At 42.3% G+C, this 25,908-nt stretch overlaps 1 protein-coding gene across 1 annotated transcript in view; it reads right to left on the reverse strand.

Annotated features, from left to right (window-relative positions):
• Window positions 1-25,908, reverse strand: part of ARIH2 (ariadne RBR E3 ubiquitin protein ligase 2) — a 52,915-nt gene that overhangs the window by 18,706 nt on the left and 8,301 nt on the right. The window contains exons 2-7 of the mRNA XM_040358933.1: window positions 21,738-22,124; window positions 7,863-7,930; window positions 5,226-5,289; window positions 3,296-3,443; window positions 2,619-2,740; window positions 2,382-2,491 (exon numbers count right to left, since the gene is read on the reverse strand). Of these exons, the coding sequence (XP_040214867.1) occupies window positions 2,382-2,491; window positions 2,619-2,740; window positions 3,296-3,443; window positions 5,226-5,289; window positions 7,863-7,930; window positions 21,738-21,989 (764 nt within the window). The 5' untranslated portion in view covers window positions 21,990-22,124. The remainder of the gene's footprint in view (window positions 1-2,381; window positions 2,492-2,618; window positions 2,741-3,295; window positions 3,444-5,225; window positions 5,290-7,862; window positions 7,931-21,737; window positions 22,125-25,908) is intronic.

Here is a 25,908-nt window from a genome sequence, read left to right on the forward strand (position 1 = left end):
AGAACCTTTCCTGTGCAGCAAAAACTAAGCTTTAGTGCTAAAAATAGTGCCTGTAAAAGGCCTTAACTGCAATCCCAGTGGGAAAGCCTGAGTGCTTTCACACCGGGGCGCTGTGCTGGCAGGGCATCACAAAAAGTCCTGCCAACAGCTTCTTTGCAGCACTTTAGGAGCGATAAAAAAATAAAAAAAACAAACACACAAGCGCCCCTGCCCATTGAAATCAATGGGTAGCGCAGCCGCTGAACCGTGCTGCGATGGCAGGGCACCAAAAAAAGTCCCGCCAGCAGCTTTTTTGAAGCACTTTAGGAGCGGTGAATACACCGCACCTAAAGCACCCCTGCCCATTGAAATCAATGGGCAGCGCTGCCGAACCGCCGGCAAAGCACCGCTGCAGTGGTGCTTTGAACCCTTTTTTGGCTGCCAGCGGGGGTTAAAAGTTAAAAAAAAAATTGCTGATAAAGCGCCGCTAAAAATAGCAGCGCAGTGTGAAAAGCAGCCAAAAATTGAACACACCAGATGATACTGTCATCAGCAAGTTAAGTTTGGCTTTTCAGCAAACCTGTGCAACGCCTGTATGTGCTGCTGCGGGAAGAAGAAAATTGGAGGTCCCCTGTGTAAAAGGCCAAATCTGTTAAAATAGGACTGCTAAAAATGTACTACTTTCGGGACTGGAGTTCCTATTTTTTGGGGTTAGAGTCAAGGGAAAAAAAATGTGCAGCGTGTTCACAGACAGGTCCGTGTGACTTGGCACTTTTACTGCTGAACATGCATGGCAGGTCAGCACGTCTGGGAATGACACCAATATGTAAAACTAGGACTGACCTACACAAATCCTCCAAGCACATCAAGCACCGGTCTGCATGAAGACACCACACTCTGCTGTATCCACTATAGTGGCCAATTTATAATCTAGAAAAGCCTATGAATCTCTTGCAAAAAAAAAAAAAAAAATTTTGTGACAAGAAATTATTAAATCGTATTGTTAAAAAAGAGAAGTAGGGCCAAAGCTCTTATGATCATACTTCTCCTATGGGTCAGAGGAGCGCACTTAGTACTGCATTCCTGAGAGCCAAAATTCAGCTGACAGCAGGCTAAAGCCCGCAGTTAGCCAATGTCATAGAGCAAGTCCAGGCTCTGCAGGGATCCAGAAAATGTCGGGATCCGAGATGCTTGACTGGCAGCTGGCTCAGCTGCTCAAATTTCCTCCACAGCCCAGCGCTCCAGTGGGTGCTGGAAGGACAGAGCAGAGAGCTGGTGACCGACAGTCACCAGCTCTCTGCTCAATGACATAGTAAACAAAAAAAACAGAAAGCTGACGCTGCGCTAGCATAAAATATTGAATAATGAAGACATTATCACGGCACCCTACGATCGTTTCGTCACGACATCCCCCGTTGAAGTCCTGTCATGACGAAATTATCGTAGGGTGCCGTGAAGTCATCGCGTTCCGTCCTGAATGTCGGCGGTGTTTTTGTCTGAGTAGCGAGAGGCATCGGAGGAGACACCGCAGCTCTTAAGCACATTATATGCTGCATTTTCATCATCTAATTGTAAGTGCAATACTTATTAAATCCCCCTCGTCTATATACTTAATACGCTATGAGAGTCCTCTTCTTTATGTCGTTTTTGCATCTATGCTGGATCCATTGCAGAGTTCCTCCCGGCTATCACACAGATTGGTTCCATGGAGACCCGACTTCCCTATGTGTTATGAGACTGATGCAAAGCAGTCTCTCCTTCTGGTAAGCAGGCAGTCCTAACTCACGGGTGCAGTGTGAAGATTTATCCTAATTGTAGAAGATTGGCGTTCACTTGATCACTCTTCTTGGCGGTTTTCATCACAAGATAGAACGTTGGACTTTTTTTCACTTAACCCTTCATCACCAAGTGGCTTTTGGAGAATTTTCCTTCTACTACACCAACCTTTTTTTCACTTTTTCCTTGCTCTTTTTATTTGTTTTATGATGAGCTCATAATTACATATATTTTCAGAAATTATATATTTCACTTATCATTTATTAGCTCTGCACTCCCTTTCATTTTTTCAATGAAGACATAGAACTGAGTTATCAGTGTAGAGCCAGCAATGGAGAGATGCAGCATCAGATCGATCCGGCAGCCATCTAGGCGAAAATGTAGGTTTGTGTTTTTCTTTTGTAACCCACACCTCTTTTACCCACTCTTATTCTATATCTCCCCTCAACCATATAAGGAGGAATCTGGTTATTACTACAGTAGGCAGGCACAGACGGTTCCTCTTTCCAAAGTTAAACCTACAAATACCACTAGAGTCAAAATATATCAAAAACCGAGAAAGGTGAAATTATAAATAACGATGTAGAAGGCTACGCATCAGATTGACCTGTGCTGTGACCACTTACCAGAAGACCTCGCTGCACCTGTTGCACTGCACTCGCCGAGCCTTTGGCTCCTGAACCTGTATGACCATAGGACAGTCTGCACCGGGGCAAAGCTGTAACTGATAGTGGCTCTGCGGGAGAAAGAAAAATTTATGCTTATAGTGTTGAATGTATGATGTGGAAAAAAACGCACATAAAAGCTAAGCTTTCAGAGGGGAGATGGAGAGCGATAGAGATAGAGGGGGGAGGGATGAATACCTCCACATAGTCCCTGAAGAGATAGCGTTTATATTTGTCTTTTAGCTCCTCATTAGGCAGTAAAGGAAACACAAAATCTTCTGGTGCTCGGAGCAAGCAGTCTTGGGCCATGCAGGAAATACCTAGGAGAAAAAAAGCAGGGAAACGATTAGGAAAATAAAAGCCGACACAACCACCCCACCAGCTTAAAGTGGAACTTTACCCAAAAATAAAATGTCCACTTGTTTGCATCCTCCCCCCTTCCGCTGCCACATCTGGCATTTTTTTGGGGGGGGGCAGGTATCTTGTTTTGACAGGTACCCGCTCCCACTTCTGGTCAGATGTGCCGCGGTGATCCGAGCTAGAGCTTTCCCCCTTCCCCTGCAGTCTTGCGGCAAACATCACAGGTCTCAGACTACGGGACCATTCACAAGGTGCAGCGCAACTCACGCATGCGCAATAGAAAACCGGCTGTAAAGCTGCAAGGCTTCACTTCCCGTTTCCCTTACTTTAGATGCCGTGCCTGCATCCGAAGCCGATTGAATAATTGGCTCCGGTGAGGAGATCGCTGGATCCCTGGACAGGCAAGTGTCCTTATATTAAAAGTCAGCACATACAATATTTGTAGCTGCTGACCTTAACTTTTTTTTTGGGGGGGGGGGGGCAGGGAGCTCTTCTTTAAGAATTGGCAAACTTACCCACACCGACCCCGTCTTTCACCAGAACTATGCAGTGCTGCTCCCAACAGCTGCGGCAGAACGCATGCTGACAGGGCAGGGACAGCAGGTTCTCTTTCCGAACAAACTGCATGCAAACCGCGCAGTGATGGGAGGAATGTGCCATTACCTGGAAGCACAAAGAAAAAAAAATAATGACTTTCCATATATAAAGCACAGACACATCTGAAGATAATACTCGTACCTTAATATGTTTTTAAACCCTTTTTATTTGTCTTAACTAAATATTATCTTCCCGCGCCCATGTGCAGGAGTGATGTTGCGGCTCTCGGCAATCACACAGCCGAAGCGCGCGAACCTGGAAGAAAGACCGGGGGAACATTTCAGCCCTCTCAGCGGAGACAGTGTGCCACTGGAGAGCTTAGTTCCAAGGTAAACATTTCATTATAGGCTATAGGGTTGTCCCGATACCACTTTTCTAAGACAGAGTACAAGTACTGATAATTTCCCCCCCCACCCCCAAGTACTCGCCGATACCGATTACTGATACTTTTATTTAATCTCATGTGACAGTGGCACGTGTGTCAGTATTTTTTTTTTTTTACAATTTGTCGTTTCATTATTTTCAATTTTCTTTTTACAATGCTTTCTTTCTTTTCTTTTTTTTAAGGGGGGGGGGGGGGGTGGACAGCGTCAGTGTTTTTATTATTTTTTTTTCTCTATTATTTATTGCAATTATTTATTTTATTTTTTTATCATCCTTGTTGGCTGGCTATGGTGAGATATCGGGGGACCCCTGACATCTCCCCTTTGAGTCAGGGAAAGGGACTAGGGACACATTTCCCAGTCCCTTTCTCGGGAGCCTGAAAATGAATGGAGAGAAGACAGCGGCTCCTCTTCATTCATTAACTGAGACATTGTAATCACAGGAGGTTACAATGTTTCAGTTATGTGAATGGACAGAGTCAGTTTTCAATCAGAAAATTAAGGAGCCGGGTTTACCGGCTCCTACCTCCGCTCTCCATCCTGACCGATCAAGGGGGATGGCAGCAAGGAGGGGGAGAAGAGAGGGGGACAGATGCACAGAGGGGGAGAAGAGAGGGACAGATGCACAGAGGGGGAGAAGAGAGGGAGATGGAGAAGAGAGGGGGACAGCAGCATGGAGAAGGACACAGAACAGAGGGGGACTGGAGGAGGATAGGGGACAGTCAGCGGTGACCGTATGTGGGAGAGAAGCACCATTTACTGCTGAAAGCCGCGGGGGGGGGGGGGGTCCGGCTGTCAGACTTTTAAATCTATACAGGGTGATCAGTGCTTGTAACTCTCCCTCTGCAATGATCACCCTGACTGTCCAGGTATCAGGTGAAGCATCGGAGCATTTGCCCGAGTACAAGTACTCGGGCATATGCTCGTTATCGGTACTAGTATCAGTATAGGGACAACCCTAACAATAGGCTAGTATGCGATGCATACTAGCACATTATGCAATTGCCTTACAGGTGTTTTTTTCTTTAAATCAGCTGCGGTTTACTACCACTTTAACCAATCGGAATCTCTCCAATTCGTCCCGGAAGCCCCTCAGAAAGAAGAGGATGAAGAGTAGGGAATTTAATATCCCTGGTCCGCTACACTGGCTGCACCGACAGCTCATCACCCACAGAACAACAACATCGGGGACCGGGGGTGGTAGGTTTGGTAAGGGGGTACAGAGGGATGGTGTAGGGCGCTAGTGAACTTTTCATTTTTTCTGAAAAGATGAACTTACACTTTAATTACTTGGTATAATTCTGAAATGTGTCTGCTTAACAGCCAGCTGTGAAACACTCCCTAGATTCCATAAAGAGAATGAATATACAATAAAAGCAAAAGGCCACCCGTGGTGAACCTGCAGCTGAAACAACAGCCGGGCTCGCTCCAGAAAACAAGAGAGACACCAAAGCAGAGTACTCACATGTTTAGACGATGATGGCTGAACCCTGGCATCAACCAACAACTGTGCATAATCCGTTTTATGCCTAGAATGAAGAAAAACAATGAAGTCACTAGCAAGCACACAACACTGAAGAGGTTTTATTTAAAAAAAAAAAAAACCCCACACAAAATGTACAGTATATACTCGAGTATAACTTGAGTTTTTCAGCACATATTTTTGTGCTGAAAATGCCCCCCTCGGCTTATACTTGAGTCACCTTTTTGTGCCACTTTGGGGACCCGGTACAGGCCGGCCGTAGGTCTCCTGGACCCCAACCTTGGCACACATGTAGCCCCACTCCTCCTCTACAAGTGTGCAAAGTTTGTTGTCCGGGGGACCTACGGCCGGGGAGCACCAATTTTTCAAAGCTGAGCACCCCTTCCATAGACTCCCATGTTAAACGGTCATTTCTCCGGTGACTTTGGGGACCCGGCCTGTTTTAGGTCCACTGGACCTGGAACTTGGCACAGATGTAGCCCCATTTCTCCTCTACACGTGTGCAAAGTTTGGGGGACCTACAGCTGGGGAGCACCAATTATTCAAAGCTGGGCACCCCTTCGATAGACTCCCATGTTAAACGTCAGTCTAGGCATGAGCACAGTGAGGCATGGGCACAGTGAGGGATGGGCACAGTGAGGGATGGGCACAGTGAGGGATGCATATGGACACCCTAGGCTTATACTCGAGTCAATACATTTCCCCAGTTTTTTGTGGTAAAATAAGGTGCCTCGGCTTTTATTCGGGTCGGCTTATACTCGAGTATATACGGTACATCTCTTTTTCACACTTACACAACTTAAAACACTGAGTAAAGAAAATGTTTTGGAGCTCACAACACCACGCACCTACAGCACTTAAATCCCAAGCAGCGTTTTCATCCCTGCCTGGACTACAGAGTAGGGATTGACCAATATCGTTATTTTGGTGCCGATGCCAATATTTCGGCCACCTCTCAGGCCGATATTATGTGCCAATATTGTGTACGTTTAAAAAATTTTTTTTTACACTGTCCTTTTAAATTATTTTTTATCACCGTTATTGCGGTAACAAGGAATGTAAATATCCCTATAGGCAGCGACAGGTACTCTATGGAGGGATCGGGGGGGTATAAGACCCCAAACCCCTCTTCACTTGAAAGTATTCAAAACGTCAAGATTAGCGTTTTTGAATACTTTCTATATTTGAAAACTGGAGCCTTTAGGATGCCAGTAATGCGGAAGTAATGTCATGACGTCGCTTCTGGGTTACAAAATCCGAGACCCGAACAAAGCCATTGGCTTTGCTTGGGTCTTCGGCCAGCCAGCGGACGTTTCAGCTGGTTGCTCACCGGGAGGCCCGAGCAACCAGCCAACACGTTATCGGCGCTGGGACAATCGGGCTCTGGAAGAAAAAGAAAAAGAAAAAGAAAAAGAAAAAGGACGAGGAGAAGGAGAAGGACGAGGAGAAGGAGAAGGACGAGGAGAAGGAGAAGGACGAGGAGGAGGAGAAGGAGAAGGACGAGGAGAAGGACGAGGACGAGGAGAAGGACAAGGACGAGGAGAAGGACAAGGACGAGGAGAAGGACAAGGACGAGGAGAAGGACAAGGACGAGGAGAAGGACAAGGACGAGGAGAAGGACAAGGACGAGGAGAAGGACAAGGACGAGGAGAAGGACAAGGACGAGGAGAAGGACAAGGACGAGGAGAAGGACAAGGACGAGGAGAAGGACAAGGACGAGGAGAAGGACAAGGACGAGGAGAAGGACAAGGACGAGGAGAAGGACAAGGACAAGGACGAGGACGACGACGAGGACGACGAGGACGGACGGACGAGGAGAAGGACGAGGAGAAGGAGAAGGACGAGGAGAAGGACGAGGAGGAGGACGAGAAGGACGAGGAGAAGGACAAGGACAAGGACAACGACGACGACGAGGAGAAGGACGAGGAGGACGACGACGAGGACGACGACGAGGAGGTCGGGATGCATGTTTTTTACCCAGATGCTTGTAATAACAGCTAAATGGTTGCTGAGCCGCATCGGTTATCATTACAATAAAGCTGACCATCCGCTCTAACCAAGGGTACCGCAGCTGCATGCATCACCAAGGTAAAACCCCTTGAAGCAATATGGGTAACATTGGGTACGTTTGTGACCAATACTTAAAAAATAAAAAGTGAATATCGGCCACACTGATAATCGGTCGATCCCTACTATAGAACACCTCTTCTTGCCTCAGCTTGCAAGAACTAACCTAGTGACAGTAGGCAAAGTGCTAAGGAAGATGTTAGAACAGGATAAACACCCATATTATTTAAGGCCATTTACACTGTAGTGCTGCATTGCAATACTGTGCCTTTTGTGGTATGGCAGCCAATGTATTTTGAAGGTATTATGATATTACAGAAGCTTATCAATGTATCATTGAGTGCCGACATCAGAAAGAAGCTTCTCCCTTAATCTACTTTAAAAAAAAAGTAATAGGATACATGAAAATCAATATATAACTGCACCTGGTGAAAGCCATTATTACATTTCAGATGGAGCGAGTCTGCTGGGTCATCGTGTACATGAATTGTAATGGATAGGGGCACAGTGATTCTTATGCAATGTAACTTTAGAGGAAGGAGAGACACTTACCGTTCTAGAATTTCTGAGACTTGCCAATGAAAATGAACTAGGATGAGTTTTGCCACAGAATGAGCGACCTGCAGAACGAAAGACGTTAGAAGGTTAGTATATATAACACACATAGATTGCAATAGGGATACTGCAGGTGCATTGAGAGTTCACAATTGGCATTAAAGTTAAAGCATTTGTAAAGGATTTTTTTTTTTTTTTTTTTTTTAATAACAAACATGTTATATTTATCTGCTTTATGTAATGGTTTTGCACAGAGCAGCCCCGATCCTTCTCTTCTTAGGTCCCCCACTGGTGCTCTGAGCCCCTCCCCCTTGCCGGGCACTGGGTCCAGAGCACCCGTGGGGGACCTGAGAAGAGAAGGTTTTGTGGCTGCTTTGTGCAAAACCATTACGTAGAGCAGAAAAGTAGAACATTTTTTTTTTTTAAAATAACAAATATACACAAACTGTTAAACTTTAATGTAAAAGAAATAAAGCAAGCCACTTGGCTATGAGACACTTGTTTGTGCTCACTCCTGAGCCGCTGCTCTGTGTCAATAAGACAGAGTTCAGCCCCACCCCCGGCTGTGCCGCCTAAGGGGGCCAATTTTAGTTGCAAAGGCGACCCGGCGCCCGGAGTTTGTCGAGCCCTGTTTTAGGACCACTTTAAACAGCTTGTCTGAGCTTTTAGAAAATGAAGGGCGAGGAGCTGAAGTTGGCACAGCCCAGTGAAGAGAGCTCTGAAAGCCAATTGGAGAGAAGGGACACCCCCTCCACACAGCACCTCCTGTCACCATTTTTCTCTTGGTGTCAGGAAAACTTGTCAGAAGTGATTTATGCCGATAGAGGGAAGGGGGCAGCAGACAGAAATGACAATTAGTTCTCCTAATTGAAACAAGCACACACAATAGAGGGATTTTCTTTGTTCATATTTCCGGTCTGAGGTTTACAACCACTCCTTTTTTACTTCTACCTATAGCTAAGCCTAGAATAAGGTTTACCTATAGGTAGTGAAAATATCTCCTAAGTGTGCAGCGTTTAGAAGATATTTCCGCCGGTAAAGCAAATGGCGCATACACTGAGAAGAAACGGGACTCTGTGACGTTTCTTTCCTAGCGTGTGCCATTAAGGTGTGCATGTGCGGAGTGACGTCATCGCGTCGGAGCCACGATACCCGGACGTAAGGCAAGTAATTCATAATGAGCTAGTATGCTAGTCAAACTAGCTCATTACGCCTTTGCCTTGCAGTTTTTTTTTGGGGGTGGGGGTGATATTTTAACCACTTAAGGACCGCCTCCTGCACATATACGTCGGCAGAATGGCACGGCTGGGCACATCCACGTACAGGTACGTCCTGTACTAGTACCCAGCCGTGGGTCGCGGCGCGCTCCCGCGACACGGTCCGAAGCTCCGGGACCGCGAGACTCGCGGACCCGATCGCCGCTGGAGTCCCGCGATCGGTCCCCAGAGCTGAAGAACTGGGAGAGCCGTGTGTAAACACGGCTTCTCCGTTCTTCACTGTGGCAGCAGCATCGATTGTGTGTTCCCTTTTATAAAGGGACACAATCGATGATGTCACACCTACAGCCACACCCCCCTACAGTTGTAAACACACTTCAGGGAACACATAACCCCAACAGCGCCCCCTGTGGTTAACTCACAAACTGCAACTGTCATTTTCACAATAAACAATGCATTTTAAATGCATTTTTTGCTGAGAAAATGACAATGGTCCCAAAAATGTGTCAAAATTGTCCGAAGTGTCCGCCATAATGTCGCAGTCACGAAAAAAAAAAAAAAATAATCGCTGATCGCCGCCATTAGTAGTAAAAAAAAATTTTTTTGATAAAAATGCAATAAAACTATCCCCTATTTTGTAAACGCTATAAATTTTGCGCAAACCAACCGATAAACGCTTATTGCGATTTTTTAACTAAAAATAGGTAGAAGAAGAATACGTATCGGCCTAAACTGAGGAAAAATATATATTTTTTGTAAATTTTTGGGGGATATTTATTATAGCAAAAAGTAAAAAAAATTGAATTTTTTTCAAAATTGTCGCTCTATTTTTGTTTATAGCGCAAAAAATAAAAAAACGCAGAGGTGATCAAATACTACCAAAAGAAAGCTCTATTTATGGGAAAAAAAGGACGCCAATTTTGTTTGGGAGCCACGTCGCACGACCGCGCAATTGTCAGTTAAAGCGACGCAATGCCGAATCGCAAAAAGGGGCCTGGTCTTTTACCTGCATTTTGGTCCGGGTCTTAAGTGGTTAATAGGGTTTACTTCCTCCAAGTATTTTATTTGAAAAACAACATGACTATCACCCCTTCCTCCTAAAATACTGAACCTTCTATATTATTCATCTGAATCTGAATCTCTAGATCAGACTGAAATTAAGGTGGAAACTAAAGCTCAATTTTATGTCCTGTATTCATCTTTTACATATAAAAAAAAAAAAAAAAAAAAATCACTTTACATTCCAGTTTTGCTGATCAGCCAATACTGCACTGGACAGCAAAAGCAGGGAGAGTAAAAGGAAAATTCAATTCCTGAGGTTAAAAAAAAATGGCAGCCACTACAGGAACCCTGCCCAAGTAATCAATATGGATACGGGTTTTACGCAACCTCATAAAAGCTATAAAGTATTAGGTTCTCCGGGAGGCGGTGTGTCTAGTTACAAGCGCGGGGGTCATTGCCAGATAACTCCGGGCTGCGAATAAGGACAAGGAGTGGTCTGTGGGAAAACCACAAGAATACAGAGATGTTGATACCGACTGTCACTGTTTACATGCCATGTAGGGGGGGGGGGGGGAAGCCTTGTGGCAGAAGAAAGGCAGACCACCGCTATCAGGCAGCTCAATGCTATCTGCAGTGCAGGATTAGCGCAGAAGAATTGTGAGTCAGCAGACCGGGCAGATCACACTACCTGGATGGCCTGCCACCCCCCCCCCCCCTATTGGTTTCCATAAGCAGGCTTTACTTTAACCTTATGGGAATATTACCTTAGAGTTTGGCATCATGCAAAAGGAAAAAAAAAAAAAAAAGCGCTAAACAAAGCTGTAAGAAGATACAAAAAAAAAACGAGATGGACCTTCACTGTGTTCTGCAGCTTTAGATCTTACCTGGATGCTTCAAATTAAAAACACTGCTGTGTGTCGCCCTTGAGCCCTGAAAGCCATTGTTTAATTTCTATGAGAAATGTCAAATTGAACATATAATCTCTTCCGCGCTCCCTTTTCCTGGAATCTTAGGAACACGAACGCAGCATTAGAGATGTTCAATCCAAGGGGAATGGCTATTGGTCTTTTTTATACACATTATTATTCCTTTCATAATCGGCTTTGACAGGGGCTCACGGATACGGTTTATTTCACCTCCCAGCCAAGTTTTCTGCAGCATTAATGCCTGCGGACGCTTCACATTGTCCTTTACCCTTCGCTATCAGAAATCGCCGGGGGAAAATTCCTGTGATACAGATTTGGCCATTTCTACTTCGTGGAATGTGAATGTTACTCGGCGCAATTTTTTCCCCTTCAAGGACTAAAACATGGCGAAGGACACTCCAAGCACAATTGAATCCACTGTATTTACGGTATGCAAGTATGTTAAAAAAAATAAAAAATATGTTGCCCTTTTAGCTTTTTTTTTCAGTTACTAAAAGACAATTAAAAAAAAAAAAAAAAAAATATTGCAGAGCAGCCCCGAACCTCCTCTTTTGGTGTCCTCTGGCAGCGATCTTGGCTCCTCCTATAGCAAGCCACTTGCAATAGGGACACACGTATGTGCTTGCTCCTGAGTTGTGCGTTTATGGAGCCACACTTGGGGGGCCCCCCCCCCCTTCACTTCATCCTCAAAGAATTTAATTGACAGCAGCAGGATCCAACGCCTCCTCCCTTGTCACCTTTTTTCTCTTGGTGTCTGGAAAAAGGTGTTAGATGTGACTAATGATACCAGCGAGATGAAGCAGCAGAAAGACTTTGCGCTCGCATGCCGTCGAACGATGAAGAAAGAAGCCAACGTACAGGCATGCGATTGTGCCTGTGAGCGGTCGGCAGGTGGTTAAAGCAGAACTTTACTCTCTCTCAATAAATAGGAAAAAATATATATATATATATATATATATATATATATATATATATATATATATATATATCAGGGGTTGACAAATTTGCTTGGAATCTAGGAGCCAGGTAAAAAAGTTAGGAGCCAGAAAACGCGCCCCGTCCCGACGAGCTTGCGCGCAGAAGCGAACACATACGTGAGCAGCGCCCGCATATGTAAACGGTGTTCAAACCACACGTGAGGTATCGCCGCGATTGGTAGAGCGCGAGCAATAATTCTAGCCATAGACTTCCTCTGTAACTCAAAACATGCAACCTGTAGATTTTTTTTAAACGTCGCCTATGAAGATTTTAAAGGGTAAAAGTTTGTCGGCATTCCACGAGCGGACGCAATTTTGAAGCGTGACATGTTGGGTATGAATTTACTCGGTGTAACATTATCTTTCATAATATAAAAAAAAAAAATGGGGATAACTTTACTGTTTTATTTTTTAATTAAAAAAAGTGTCATTTTTTCACAAAAAAAGTGCGCTTGTAAGACCGCTGCGCAAATACGGCGTGACAGAAAGTATTGCAACGATCACCATTTTATTCTCTAGGGTGTTAGGATAAAAAATATATATAATGTTTGGGGGTTCTAATTAGAGGGAAGAAGATGGCAGTGAAAATAGTGAAAAATGACATTAGAATTGCTGTTTAACTTGTAATGCTTAGCTTGTAATACCAACGGCCACCACCAGATGGCGCCAGATCACATCTGGTGGTAATACCTTGTAATACCAACGGCTCACCACCAGGTGGCCCCAGCTCACAAAAAAAAAAAAATTTTCTTTTTTTTTTGCCCCCCTTCCAATTCAAGTCGCCAGGACCCTATTTCTAGTCGCCATGGCGACCTGGCGCCCGGGATTTGTCGAGCCCTGATATATATATATATATATATATATATATATATATATATATATATATAAAAATCGCCCAAAAAAATAAATATAAATTATATAATATATATAAAAATTGTATTTATTTATTATATATATATATATATATATATATATATATAAAAATCGCCCAAAAAAATAAATATAAATTATATAATATATATAAAAATTGTATTTATTTATTATATATATATATATATATATATATATATAAAAATCGCCCAAAAAAATAAATATAAATTATATAATATATATAAAAATTGTATTTATTTATTATATATATATATATATATATATATATATATATATATAAAAATCGCCCAAAAAAATAAATATAAATTATATAATATATATAAAAATTGTATTTATTTATTATTTATATATATATATATATATATATATATATATATATATATATATATATATATATATATATATATATATATATATATATATATATATATATATATATATATATATATATATATCCCCAAAAAATATATATACACATATATATACACACACACACACACACACACACACACACACACACACACACACACACACACACACACATACATACACACATATATATATATATATATATATATATATATACCGTTTATAAATCGCCAAAAATTAAAAATGCAGTGGTGATTCAAACACCATCAAAAGAAAGCCCTATTTGCGTACAAGGTTGCACGATTGTGCAATTGTCAGTTAATGTTATGCAGTGCTGTATCACAAAAACATGGTCTGGTCATAAAGGAAGGCGAAGTGGTTAAAATGAACCAAATATCGTTTTTGGTGTGTGGCAATAAAGCGCATTTCCACTTTAATGTGCATTTGAAAAACAGATACCGAGATGATGAACAAGGAGGCCAGGGCAGCAAAATGGTTAAATAGGATTCCTGAGATGAAGCATCCTGCAATCCCAGTGTTTTACAACCATCCCACTCCCACCCCTGGAACAACTGGGAAGCAGGTGATTACGCTTTTCCATTATAGCTTTAGGCAACATTTCTCAACTTTCTCAGCATCGCTGACACAAATAGTAGATGATTCATTTTTCTGTGGAAGCCATTAAAAGTTATCCAAAAATCTAAAACCGGATCCTGCGTAAAGCTGAGCATAGCTGAAAGTCAAAAGGAGTCGTCTCCATTTACAAATGAATGGAATTTATATGAAATACTGACATTTAAAAACTGCTCCTTATAACGTGAACAGAGGCGGTTACTTGTTTTTTTAAACTAGCACATGGCTTAGTGCGCTGTGTGCGCCCATAGATGACCAACTGGAGAGTATGCAGAAAAAAGCCATAGTCCATCGTTTGAAAAAAACAAAAAAACGCACTTACATCGGAAAAAAAAAAAAAAAAAAAAAATGGTACATTTATTAATTGTATGCATTCAGGTCTGCAGAGTACTACAACAATCCTGCAGACTCTTCTCCTATCCCCAGGTCCATACAGAGGCAAGGACCTAGCATTTTGGGGCTAGAAGAAAAAAAGAACCACTTGACCTCTGGAAGATTTACCTCCCTTCATGACCAGGCCATTATATGCAATAAGGCACTGCGTTACTTTAAATAGGTCATCGTCGCAGGACCATGCAATTGCGGTTAAAGTAACGCAGTAACTGGCATTTAATCTGGACTAAATTAAATGGACGTTAGACGGTACAAGTAAATATGGTAGAGCCTCTACCATATTTACTTGTACCGTCTAAAGTCCATTTTATTTAGTCCAGATTAAATTCCAGTTACTGCGTTACTTTAACCGCAATTGCATGGTCCTGCGACGCTGAACGCAAATAAAATGTATGTCTATTTTCCCCCCCACAAAACAGAGCTTTCTTTTGGTAGAATTTGATCATCTCTGACCGTTTTTTATTCTTTGCGCTAGAAACAAAAAAAAAATATTTTATCATTATATATATATATATATATATATATATATATATATATATATATATATATACACATACATATATACACACACACACAATTTATATATATATATATATATATATATATATATATATATATATATATATATATATATACACACACACACACACACACACACACACACACACATATACATATATACACACACACACATTATGTGTGTGTAACATATGAACATTTTTTTTTATATATATTGTTTTTAACTTTCTGCTATAAAACACATCCAATAAAAAATAAAATAAAAAGAATGTCTTTATAAATTTAGGCCAAAACGTATTACGCTACTTTTTGGTATTTTTTTTCCTATCTATCTATCTATCCACACACACACACACACACACACACACAGTTTATAGACACTATAACTTTTATACAAACCAATCAATATACACTTTAGGATTTTTTTTTTTTTTTTTTTTTTTAACCAAAGACGTAAAATACCCTTTGGCAAAAAAATTATGGATTTTTTTTTTTTTTTCTATTGGAAAAGTTTTATAGCAGAAAGTTATTTTTCAAAATTGTTAGGCCTTTTTCATTTATATTGCAAAAAAAAAAAAAAAAAAAAAACGCAGGGGTGATCAAATATGACCAAAAGAAAGCTCCATTTGAGTGAAAAAAAAAATGATATTCATTTTATTTGGGTATAGCGTTGCACGATCCTGCAGTTGAAGTAGCTCAGTGCCAAAAAGCAAAAATTTGCCTGGTCATGAAGGGAGTAAAATCTTCCAGAGCTGAAGTGGTTAAGGGTGTGTGTAGAGGAGGAGGGGGGTTGAGAAATGGCACCATGTTTCATGTTACACCCTAAATATGGGTGTATCAGAATACATGGACTAAGCTTTTAAAGCAGAGCTCCAGGCAAACAGCTGATGTTCACCGTTTTACCTTTCAATTCATTTGCAATTCTGAAATGCTAGGCTTGCGATTTACACACCTCTGTTCTGCTGTACAGCCAGGCAGGTGACACACTGGCATACTGGTTGGGCAACACAGCTGCAGGTGTCACCTCTTCCCCTCCAGGCTGCTCAACATACAATAAATCATAAGAACCTCTGTCTGGGCAGGGACACAATTTAGAACATAGGTGTCAAACACAAGGCCCGCAGGCCGAATAAGGCCCTCCAGGCCATTTCATGTGGCCCTAGCACCTCCAGCCCTCCTCTGGTCCTCCTCCAGACCCTTACTTTCTGCTTTTAAGCAATGCATCCGGCTTCTTCCCAGCAGAAGCATTATGAAAGGGGGGTGCACTGTGATATAAGGGAGAGTGGGGGACTCAACTTCTGATGGTGGGGTGGCTCTTGACACTCGACGGACCCCCGCGCGGCGTCCGTCCGCACCTTGCCCGGGGTTGCGTTCCGTTGTGCGTTTGAATTTGGCGCGCTGTGCAGAGCTGGATTTCCTGCCTCTCTCGCGCGGCTGCGGGCCGAGTGCGCAGTACACTCGGCTTGGAGACAGCGGGGATCCCTGATTTTAAGGGGAAAAAAAGTGCGCAGTATACACTGATAAATACGGTAAGTATTTGATCCCCAAGCCAAACATGACTTAGTAGTTGGTGGAGAAACCCTTGTTGGGAAGCACAGAGGTCAGACGTTTCTTGTAGTTGGTGATCAGGTTTGCACATCTCAGGAGGGATTTTGGTTTCCTCTCTTCTTTACAGATCTTCTCTAAACCCTTAGGCCTTGTACACTTTTGGTCTGATGTGTGTACACACCATCAGACCAAATTCCCAGCGGACAGAATACGCGGTGACGTGGCGGTGACGTGGCGGCGACGATGACGCGGCGACGTGCGCGAACCAGGAAGTTCAATGCTTCCACGCATGCATCGAATCACTTCGACGCATGCGTGGGATTTCGGGCCAGCGGACATGTCCGATGAGTTGTACTAACCATCGGAGATGTCCGTCGGACAGGCTTCCAGCGGACATGTTTCTTAGCATGCTAAGAAACTTTTGTCCGCTGGAAACCTGTCCGCTAGGCCGGAAAACTGTCCGGTAGGCCTTACACACGGTCGGACATGTCCGACGGACCAGTTTCAGCGGACATGTTCGGTCGTGAAGGCCTGAAGGTTTCTTGGCTGTGACTTGGCAACTCAAAGTTTACGCTCCCTGCATACATTTTCTATAGGATTAAAGTGCCACTAAACCCAGGAATATGAAAAAATTCCTCTGCGCCCCCCCAGCTTATCAATCATCTTTTTACATTCAAATATTGCCACTATAAACATTTTTTGCTGATCTGTCTACCACGGTCACATGATAAACTGCAGTTTGTCCAGTGCCGAGGTTTCAGGTAGGAGGAGATTTCCACGACAGCCTGTATACACGCCCACATGTGTGATGTCAATATCATGTGACCCGATGACAGTTCAATTGAAACAGGAAATGTTCTCTCCAGCAATAAAGACTAAACTGAGCATGTGCAGGACGGCTACCCTCACTGTATTATATGGCCTTGCCAAGATAGATAGTGCAGGAGGGAAGGATCTGTCCATATAGTGTCAGAGCCTTTTTACATAATGCAGAGATTTAACCCCTTAAGTTCCACAAAGTCGCACGACCGAGCAATTGTCATTCAAAATGTGACAGCGATGAAAGCTAAAAATTGGCCTGGGCAGGAAGGGGGTGAAAATGCCCTGTATTGAAGTGGTTAAAACACCCATGATAATTATAGACCTTTAAATTTCTTTGTAAGTGGCCGGATGTACAAAATCTGCAGAGGATCAAATAATTAATTTTCCACATGGCATTTAGGTGTCTGGAAGGGTGCAATTCTCACCACCACTGTAAGGGGGCATTCTTCCCACCGATGTTCCGATTTCAGGGGTTCCCCTCGATCTGAAAACCATTTCATGAGCTCCCTAGGGGCAATGCTATACTACTTTAGCATGACAATTTCCATACTGCAGTACAACGAACATGTGTCAAAATAAAAATTCTGTTTACCAGAGTAACAATATTGTGTTCAATTTAAAAAACAATGTAAATCATAGATATATATATAAAAAACACACACACACACACACACACACACACACACACACACGTATAAAAAACAAACTGAAAGGTTTGAACAATAGCAATGCGTTCGTTTAAACAAAGCGGATAAAAAAATTAATAAATAAATAAAAAAACACAAAAAAGACACATGTGCCAGTATGAAAGCAGCAAACTGAAAATTAGGTTTGAACAATAGCAATGTGTGTGGGCGGCATTACACAGAGGATGATGAGGGGGGGCTTAACCACCACTGCTTAACCACTTGAGCTCCAGAAGGTTTTACCCCCTTCATGACCAGGCCATTTTTTGCTATGCTGCTAGAGCTGGGCGATTTTGGCCCCCCAAAAAAAAAAAAAAAAAAAAAAAAAATTGATTCACGTTTCGAGTCAAGTTTTTTTTTTTACTGATGGACACCGGTCTTTTAAGGTGAGGCCACGGCTTCGGCCTAGTCCACCATGATCCTGGGAAAGCACCGCGGACTAGGCCGAAGCCGCAGCCTCGCCTAAAACATCCTACCCGCCGCGGTCCTGGGAAAGGGCCCGCAGACGTTGCATGACCGTAGTAGCTCAGTGCAGCATATAAGGCTGGGGAAGAAATTAATTTGAATCGAGTTGCCATGGCAAATCGATTCAGATTTTGACCAAATCAATTTTTTTTTCCCCTTAGGACCGGTGCTCCGCGAACTAGGCCGAAGCCGTGGCCTCGCCTAAAAAAATAAATAAAATCTATTTGGTCAAAACCTGAATCGATTTGCCGTCGCAACTCGATTCAAAACGTTTTTTTTTCCCCAGCCCTATATGCCGCACTCAGCTACTACGGTCATGCAACACTGTACCCAAACTAAAGTTACGGTATACAATTTCTTTCACACAAATAGAGCTTTCTTTTGGTGCCATTTGATCACCTCTGGATAGATTATATATATATACAGTGAGGAAAATAAGTATTTGAACACCCTGCTATTTTGCAAGTTCTCCCACTTGGAAATCATGGAGGGGTCTGAAATTGTCATCGTAGGTGCATGTCCACTGTGAGAGACATAATCAAAAAAAAAAAAATTCCAGAAATCACAATTTATGATTTTTTAACTATTTATTTGTATGATACAGCTGCAAATAAGTATTTGAACACCTGTCTATCAGCTAGAATTCTGACCCTCAAAGACCTGTTAGTCTGCCTTTAAAATGTCCACCTCCACTCCATTTATTATCCTAAATTAGATGCACATGTTTGAGGTCATTAGCTGCATAAAGACACCTGTCCACCCCATACAATCAGTAAGAATCCAACTACTAACATGGCCAAGACCAAAGAGCTGTCCAAAGACACTAGAGACAAAATTGTACACCTCCACAAGGCTGGAAAGGGCTACGGGGAAATTGCCAAGCAGCTTGGTGAAAAAAGGTCCACTGTTGGAGCAATCATTAGAAAATGGAAGAAGCTAAACATGACTGTCAATCTCCCTCGGACTGGGGCTCCATGCAAAATCTCACCTCGTGGGGTCTCAATGATCCTAAGAAAGGTGAGAAATCAGCCCAGGACTACACGGGAGGAGCTGGTCAATGACCTGAAAAGAGCTGGGACCACCGTTTCCAAGGTTACTGTTGGTAATACACTAAGACGTCATGGTTTGAAATCATGCATGGCACGGAAGGTTCCCCTGCTTAAACCAGCACATGTCAAGGCCCGTCTTAAGTTTGCCAATGACCATTTGGATGATCCAGAGGAGTCATGGGAGAAAGTCATGTGGTCAGATGAGACCAAAATAGAACTTTTTGGTCATAATTCCACTAACCGTGTTTGGAGGAAGAAGAATGATGAGTACCATCCCAAGAACACCATCCCTACTGTGAAGCATGGGGGTGGTAGCATCATGCTTTGGGGGTGTTTTTCTGCACATGGGACAGGGCGACTGCACTGTATTAAGGAGAGGATGACCGGGGCCATGTATTGCGAGATTTTGGGCAACAACCTCCTTCCCTCAGTTAGAGCTTTGAAGATGGGTCGAGGCTGGGTCTTCCAACATGACAATGACCCGAAGCACACAGCCAGGATAACCAAGGAGTGGCTCTGTAAGAAGCATATCAAGGTTCTGGCGTGGCCTAGCCAGTCTCCAGACCTAAACCCAATAGAGAATCTTTGGAGGGAGCTCAAACTCCGTGTTTCTCAGCGACAGCCCAGAAACCTGACTGATCTAGAGAAGATCTGTGTGGAGGAGTGGGCCAAAATCCCTCCTCCAGTGTGTGCAAAGCTGGTGAAAAACTACAAGAAACGTTTGACCTCTGTAATTGCAAACAAAGGCTACTGTACCAAATATTAACATTGATTTTCTCAGGTGTTCAAATACTTATTTGCAGCTGTATCATACAAATAAATAGTTAAAAAAATCATACATTGTGATTTTTTTTTTTTTTTTTTTTATTACGTCTCTCACAGTGGACATGCACCTACGGTAACAATTTCAGACCCCTCCATGATTTCCAAGTGGGAGAACTTGCAAAATAGCAGGGTGTTCAAATACTTATTTTCATCACTATATATATATATATATATATATATATATATATATATATATATATATATATATATATATATATATATATATATATATATATATATATATGTATATATATATATATATATATATATATATATATATATATATATATATATATATACATACATACATATACATATACATATATATATACATATATACACACACACACACACACACACACATATATATATACATACACATATATATATATATATATATATATATATACACACATACACATACACACACACACACACACACACACACACACACACACACATATATATATATATATATATATATATATATATATATATATATATATATATACATACATATAATACACACACATATACATATTCTTTTTTTTTTATTGGGATATTTATTATAGCAAAAAGTACACAATATTGTGTTTTTTCCCCCAAAATTGTCGCTCTTGTTTATAGCGCAAAAAATAAAAAACGCAGAGGTGATCAAATACCACCCAAAAAAAGCTCCATTTGTGAAAAAAAAAAGACGTAAATTTTGTTTGGGTACCACGTCGCACGACCGCGCAATTGTCAGTTGAAGCGACGCAGTGCCGTGTCACAAAAAATGGCCTGGTCATTGGGCAGCCAATTCTTCCGGGGCTGAAGTAGTTATTGATCCATTGACGCCAGAACTCATTTGAATACTTGTTTCCTGTCAATGACTCAAAGTATAAGAGCCGGAGGATACGCCTGCCAGGTAACCAACATTTCTAGAGGAGGTCAGCGATGCCACTCAACAGTTTTCCTTTCATAAACCATAAAAAAATAGTATTACTTCCTGTTCTTCTGTCTGTAACTCCACACAGTAATGCAAGGCTTTCTCCCTGGTGTGGAGTGTCGTGCTCGCCACCTCCCTTGGACTACAGGAGAGTCAGGACGCTCTCTACGTTGCAGATAGAGAAAGGAGCTGTGTGTTAGTGGGCGTCCTGACTCTCCTGTATTCCAAGGGAGGGGGCGAGCACGACACTCCACACCAGGGAGAAAGCCTCGCATTACTGTGTGGAGTTACAGACAGAAGAACAGGAAGTGAGGATTTCTCAGAAGAAATAAGGACATTTAAAAGCAAAATGGAAGGATGGGGTAAGTGAAGGAGGACTGCACTAAGGTAAAGGAAGCTATTTAAGGGGGGGGGGGGGGATGTATCTTTACAACCCCTTTAAGAATTCTGCACCAGAGGATCACAGGGATCCCTGCACCCTAAGCAAAATTCAACACTGCTCTGAGACTCTCAACACTGCCGTGAGGAAGTTGGCGCGCACTGCCCAGAGGTTCAGCAATGCCGCTAATGATCAGTAATGTCCTAGCTGCAGAACCCCTTACAAGTTGGAAGCAGTCCTCACCTGCACCATGGAAGCCATGTTTGCCATCTGTTCACTGAGCGCACTCTCCGATTCCCTGTAGGTCAGACAGGTGAACTGGTATTCCTCTGGGTCAAATGAGTCTGCACCCTGTTGCTCCACATCATTGGCAACACCAACGTAGTAATCTTCTATATCTCCCGGGTCGTCGTCTTCCTCATCTTCATCATCCTCACAATTGGGGTCATAATCTTCATTGCTGTCCGATCCTTGACTGTTCATATCGACAGACATTTTACCATCGGGGGAGGGGGGGGGGGGGAGGGGGGGATTGGGAAGGCCTAGACTAGAGCTACAAAATCCGGAGCATGCCCACTTTAGTGCAGGACGCCTCGCTGCTTTCTGGAACCCATCTGGGACTGGAGTATGCTGGGGGTGAAAAGAAAAAAAAGAAGAGAAACAAGTTTACTAAATTAGAAACATATGTAGAGACCAAAGAAGAAAGTGAACTACACTTCAGTAGGGCAGTAGAAAAAACAAAGATTATGTGCAAAAAGTAATAGAAACTATAGTTCAAATAACTTTGCTGACAGCCTGTCATATGTACTCTTAATAGTAGCAACTCCAGGCAGATATAGAAGATAGTAATGAATGCAAACATTGCAATCATAAATACATTATTATTTTTATTTTTTTTGTGCTCGTTTTTAATAGCCATCAGCAGTGAGCAATAATGATAAATAAAACAGACAGGCTGGTTGTAACCGAGGCGATTGATAGATTGACTTCAGTACAACCAGCCTGCCCATAGACGGACTGAATCTCGGAGCAGTGGGGACCGGTCTTGTGCTCGGAGGATCAGGCAAGTATATCTCCGCTCTCATCACCCCTAGACAAAAATAAGCAGTTCACCCATAAAGTGCAGGCACAGCCCCACTGCATGGCAAAATAAAAAAACGTTGCCTTGTTTTTTAAGCCTGGTAACAGACAAGGAGAATGTTGGACAAAATGATCAGCTGTTTTTTTTTTTGCATGCAATTCTCATATCGAAAATGAAGAGGTTACTAAAACTCTCGTACAACAGAATACAACTTCAGAAGTGATATAATGTATTGTATTTTCGGATGAAAACTGTACCGATCAAAAAATAAAAAATTTGCTCTGGTATCGTACGAGAAAAATGTTCACGCTCGTTCCTTCCGATAATTTTGGATGAACTGTCCTGGGCAGCTCTTGAAAGCTGCGTACCAACGATCAGATTAGTGTAAAATTTATTCAAAAGCTGTATTTTTCCATCTGATTTTGGGCCCTTTCACACCGGTCTTTAGCAAAATTGTGGTAAACACATGTGCATTTTTACCACAATTTTGCTGTTTCAGTTGCGTTTCTTGTGCATTTTTTGGGTTGCCTGCACCTGTGAAAAGTGGTCATGTGACTCAAAAACGGGCCAAAAATGCAAATTGCAGTGAGTTTTTACCGCAATTTCCATTCATTTCAATGGGAGGCTGCGTTTTTTGTGTGGTTTCTACAACCGCACCAAAAGATGCAGCATGCAGGACTTTTGAAAAACGCACCGCATCCATAGCGCAGTGGTATGAAAAGTCCCATCGGATTTAAAAGGAAACATTTTTCTTGCAAGGTAGAGAAAATCGAGTACTGTCCGTGATACTTTTTTTATTATTTGCACCAACATTACATTTTTCATGGATGAGCTTTCAGGGTGTGTCCCCTTCTTCAAAGGAGTACTCCTTGGACCTTGAAGAATGGGACACACCCCGAAAGCTTGTCCATGAAAAAAAAAAAAAGTATCCCTGGCAGTACTCAATTTTCTCTACCTTGCAAGAAAAATGTTTCCCTTTAAATCCTATGGGAGTTTTTATACCACTGCGCTATGGATGCGGTGCGTTTACAAAAGTCCTACATGCTGCATCTTTTGGTAAAAAAAAAAAAAAAAAAAAAAAAACGCAGCTTCCCATTGAAATGAATGGAAATTGCGGTAAAAATGCACTGCAGTTTGCAGTTTTGGTGCGTTTTTGAGTCACATGACCATTTTTCATCTCTGTCACAAATGCACTAATACGGCTACAATCACCTCAAGTATCTTGCAAGGTAAAAAAACAAAAAAACAGGAAACAAAAACATTTGTATTCGTGTATAAGGGGCTTTTCTGATCCTGTGTACTAGGCTTGAAGAAAAGGCTATGAAAGAAAAGGAAAAAAAAAAAAAGAAAAAGGAGGAAAATAGAAAAAAAAAAAAAGGAAAAAGAAGAATAAAAAAAAAGGATTTCACAACTGCACCGAATCCATCAAGAACTATTTAGCACCAGCGCAGAAAACAATGTGCATGCAGGAAAAATAAAAACAATTTAATTACAGAGACTCTTCCATGAGAGAATGACTCAGACTTGGGTGTCAAGAATCCCCATCTTCCAATATCTGCAGCTGTGTAAATGTTTATCTGATGTCTCCCACCGATAACCAAATGCTTTCAATAAAGCTCGCCAAGTAAATGCGGACTACAAGACTCCACTGGAGGAGCTGGAAGCCCCAAAATGCTGCATGCTGGGCATTATATTTTTATATATATATATATATATATATATATATATATATATATATATATATATATATATATATACATACACACACACACACACACACACACACACACACACACACACACACACACACACACACACACACACACACACACACACACACACACACACATATATATCTATAAAAAAAAATTATACACACCATTTTAAATATATATTTTATAAAAAAAAAAAAAAAAAATAAACTTTTAGGCCCTTTTCAGACTGGGGCGGGAGCTGCGGTGGCGGTATAACGGCGCTAAAAATAGCGGCGCTATACCGCCGGAATTGCCGCGGGTATCAGCCGCTAGCGGTGCGGTATTAACCCCCTCTAGCGGCCGATAAAGAGTTAATACCGCCCACAATGCGCCTCTATAGAGGCGCATTGCGGGCGGTATTGCCGCGGTTTCCCATTGTTTTCAATGGGAAGGAGCGGTGAAGGAGCGGTATACATGCCGCTCCTCTCACCGCTCCAAAGATGCTGCTGACAGGAGATTTTTTTGTCTCCCGCCAGCGCATCGCCTCAGTGTGAAAGCCCTCGGGCTTTCACATTGAGTCTGCAGTGAAGGAGTTTTTCAGGCGCGATAGCAGCGCTATTTTTAGCGCTGTACCGCCTGAAAAACTCCTCAATGTGAAAGGGGCCTAAGAGGGAAGTTTCAGGAAAAAAAAAACATTTCCACGGCCCCCTGCATATAACACACAGGCACAGTTTACCTATTTATCCATTTTATTTACATTGTGTTACCCTGCAGTTGCAGAACACTCATCAGTGTTAAATTACAAGCTGGGAATGCTCCCTGTGCCCCCAACCCCAGCAGGCAAAACACAAGAGCACCTATTGGGGGGATCTCACCAAAAATAAATGTTTTGTTGCAGGGGATGCCAAAAATCTGACTTGTATCTTATCTAAATCACTGAGCCAAATCACACAAGCAGGAAAGTTACATTTCCGGGAGGTGTTCTGTACACCACCTCATACAGAACGCCTCAAGGTGGCCATATTGTATTTTACAGAAACATTTAAGTGGTTGTAAACCCTTTACAACCACTTTTATCTACAGATGAGCCTAGATTAAGGCTTACATGCAGGTGCTGGAAATATCTCCTAAACCTCCATGGTTTAGGAGATATTTACAGAAAAGACAGGCGCCGATGTCTACGGCGCAGGTACACTTTAGCAACAGTGATCGTGCCGTTCCTAAAGGAGCCTGTGCCATGACTGGCAGCTCCTGCGTGACTTCATCGCAGCTCTGGCTAATCACAGCGCCGGAGCCGCAATACCGGGAAGTAACCCCCGGGAGAGATGTCGCGGTTTAAAATCGGAGGTGAGTATTACATAAAGAGCTAGTATGCTATGCATACTAGCTCATTATGCTTTTGTCTTGCAGGGTTTTTTTTCGTGTGTTTTTTTAGGCTTTACTTCCTCTTTAACCACTTAAGACACGGACCATTATGCAGATAAAGGACCTGGCCAGTTTTTGCAATTCGGCACTGCCTCGCTTTAACTGACAATTGCACGGTCGTGCGACGTGGCTCCCAAACAAAATGGGGTCCTTTTTTCCCCACAAATAGAGCTTTCTTTTGGTGGTATTTGATCACCTCTGCGGTTTTTATTTT

The sequence above is a fragment of the Rana temporaria genome, chromosome 7, assembly GCF_905171775.1.
Source record: "Rana temporaria chromosome 7, aRanTem1.1, whole genome shotgun sequence".
Taxonomy (NCBI): Eukaryota; Metazoa; Chordata; class Amphibia; order Anura; family Ranidae; genus Rana; species Rana temporaria.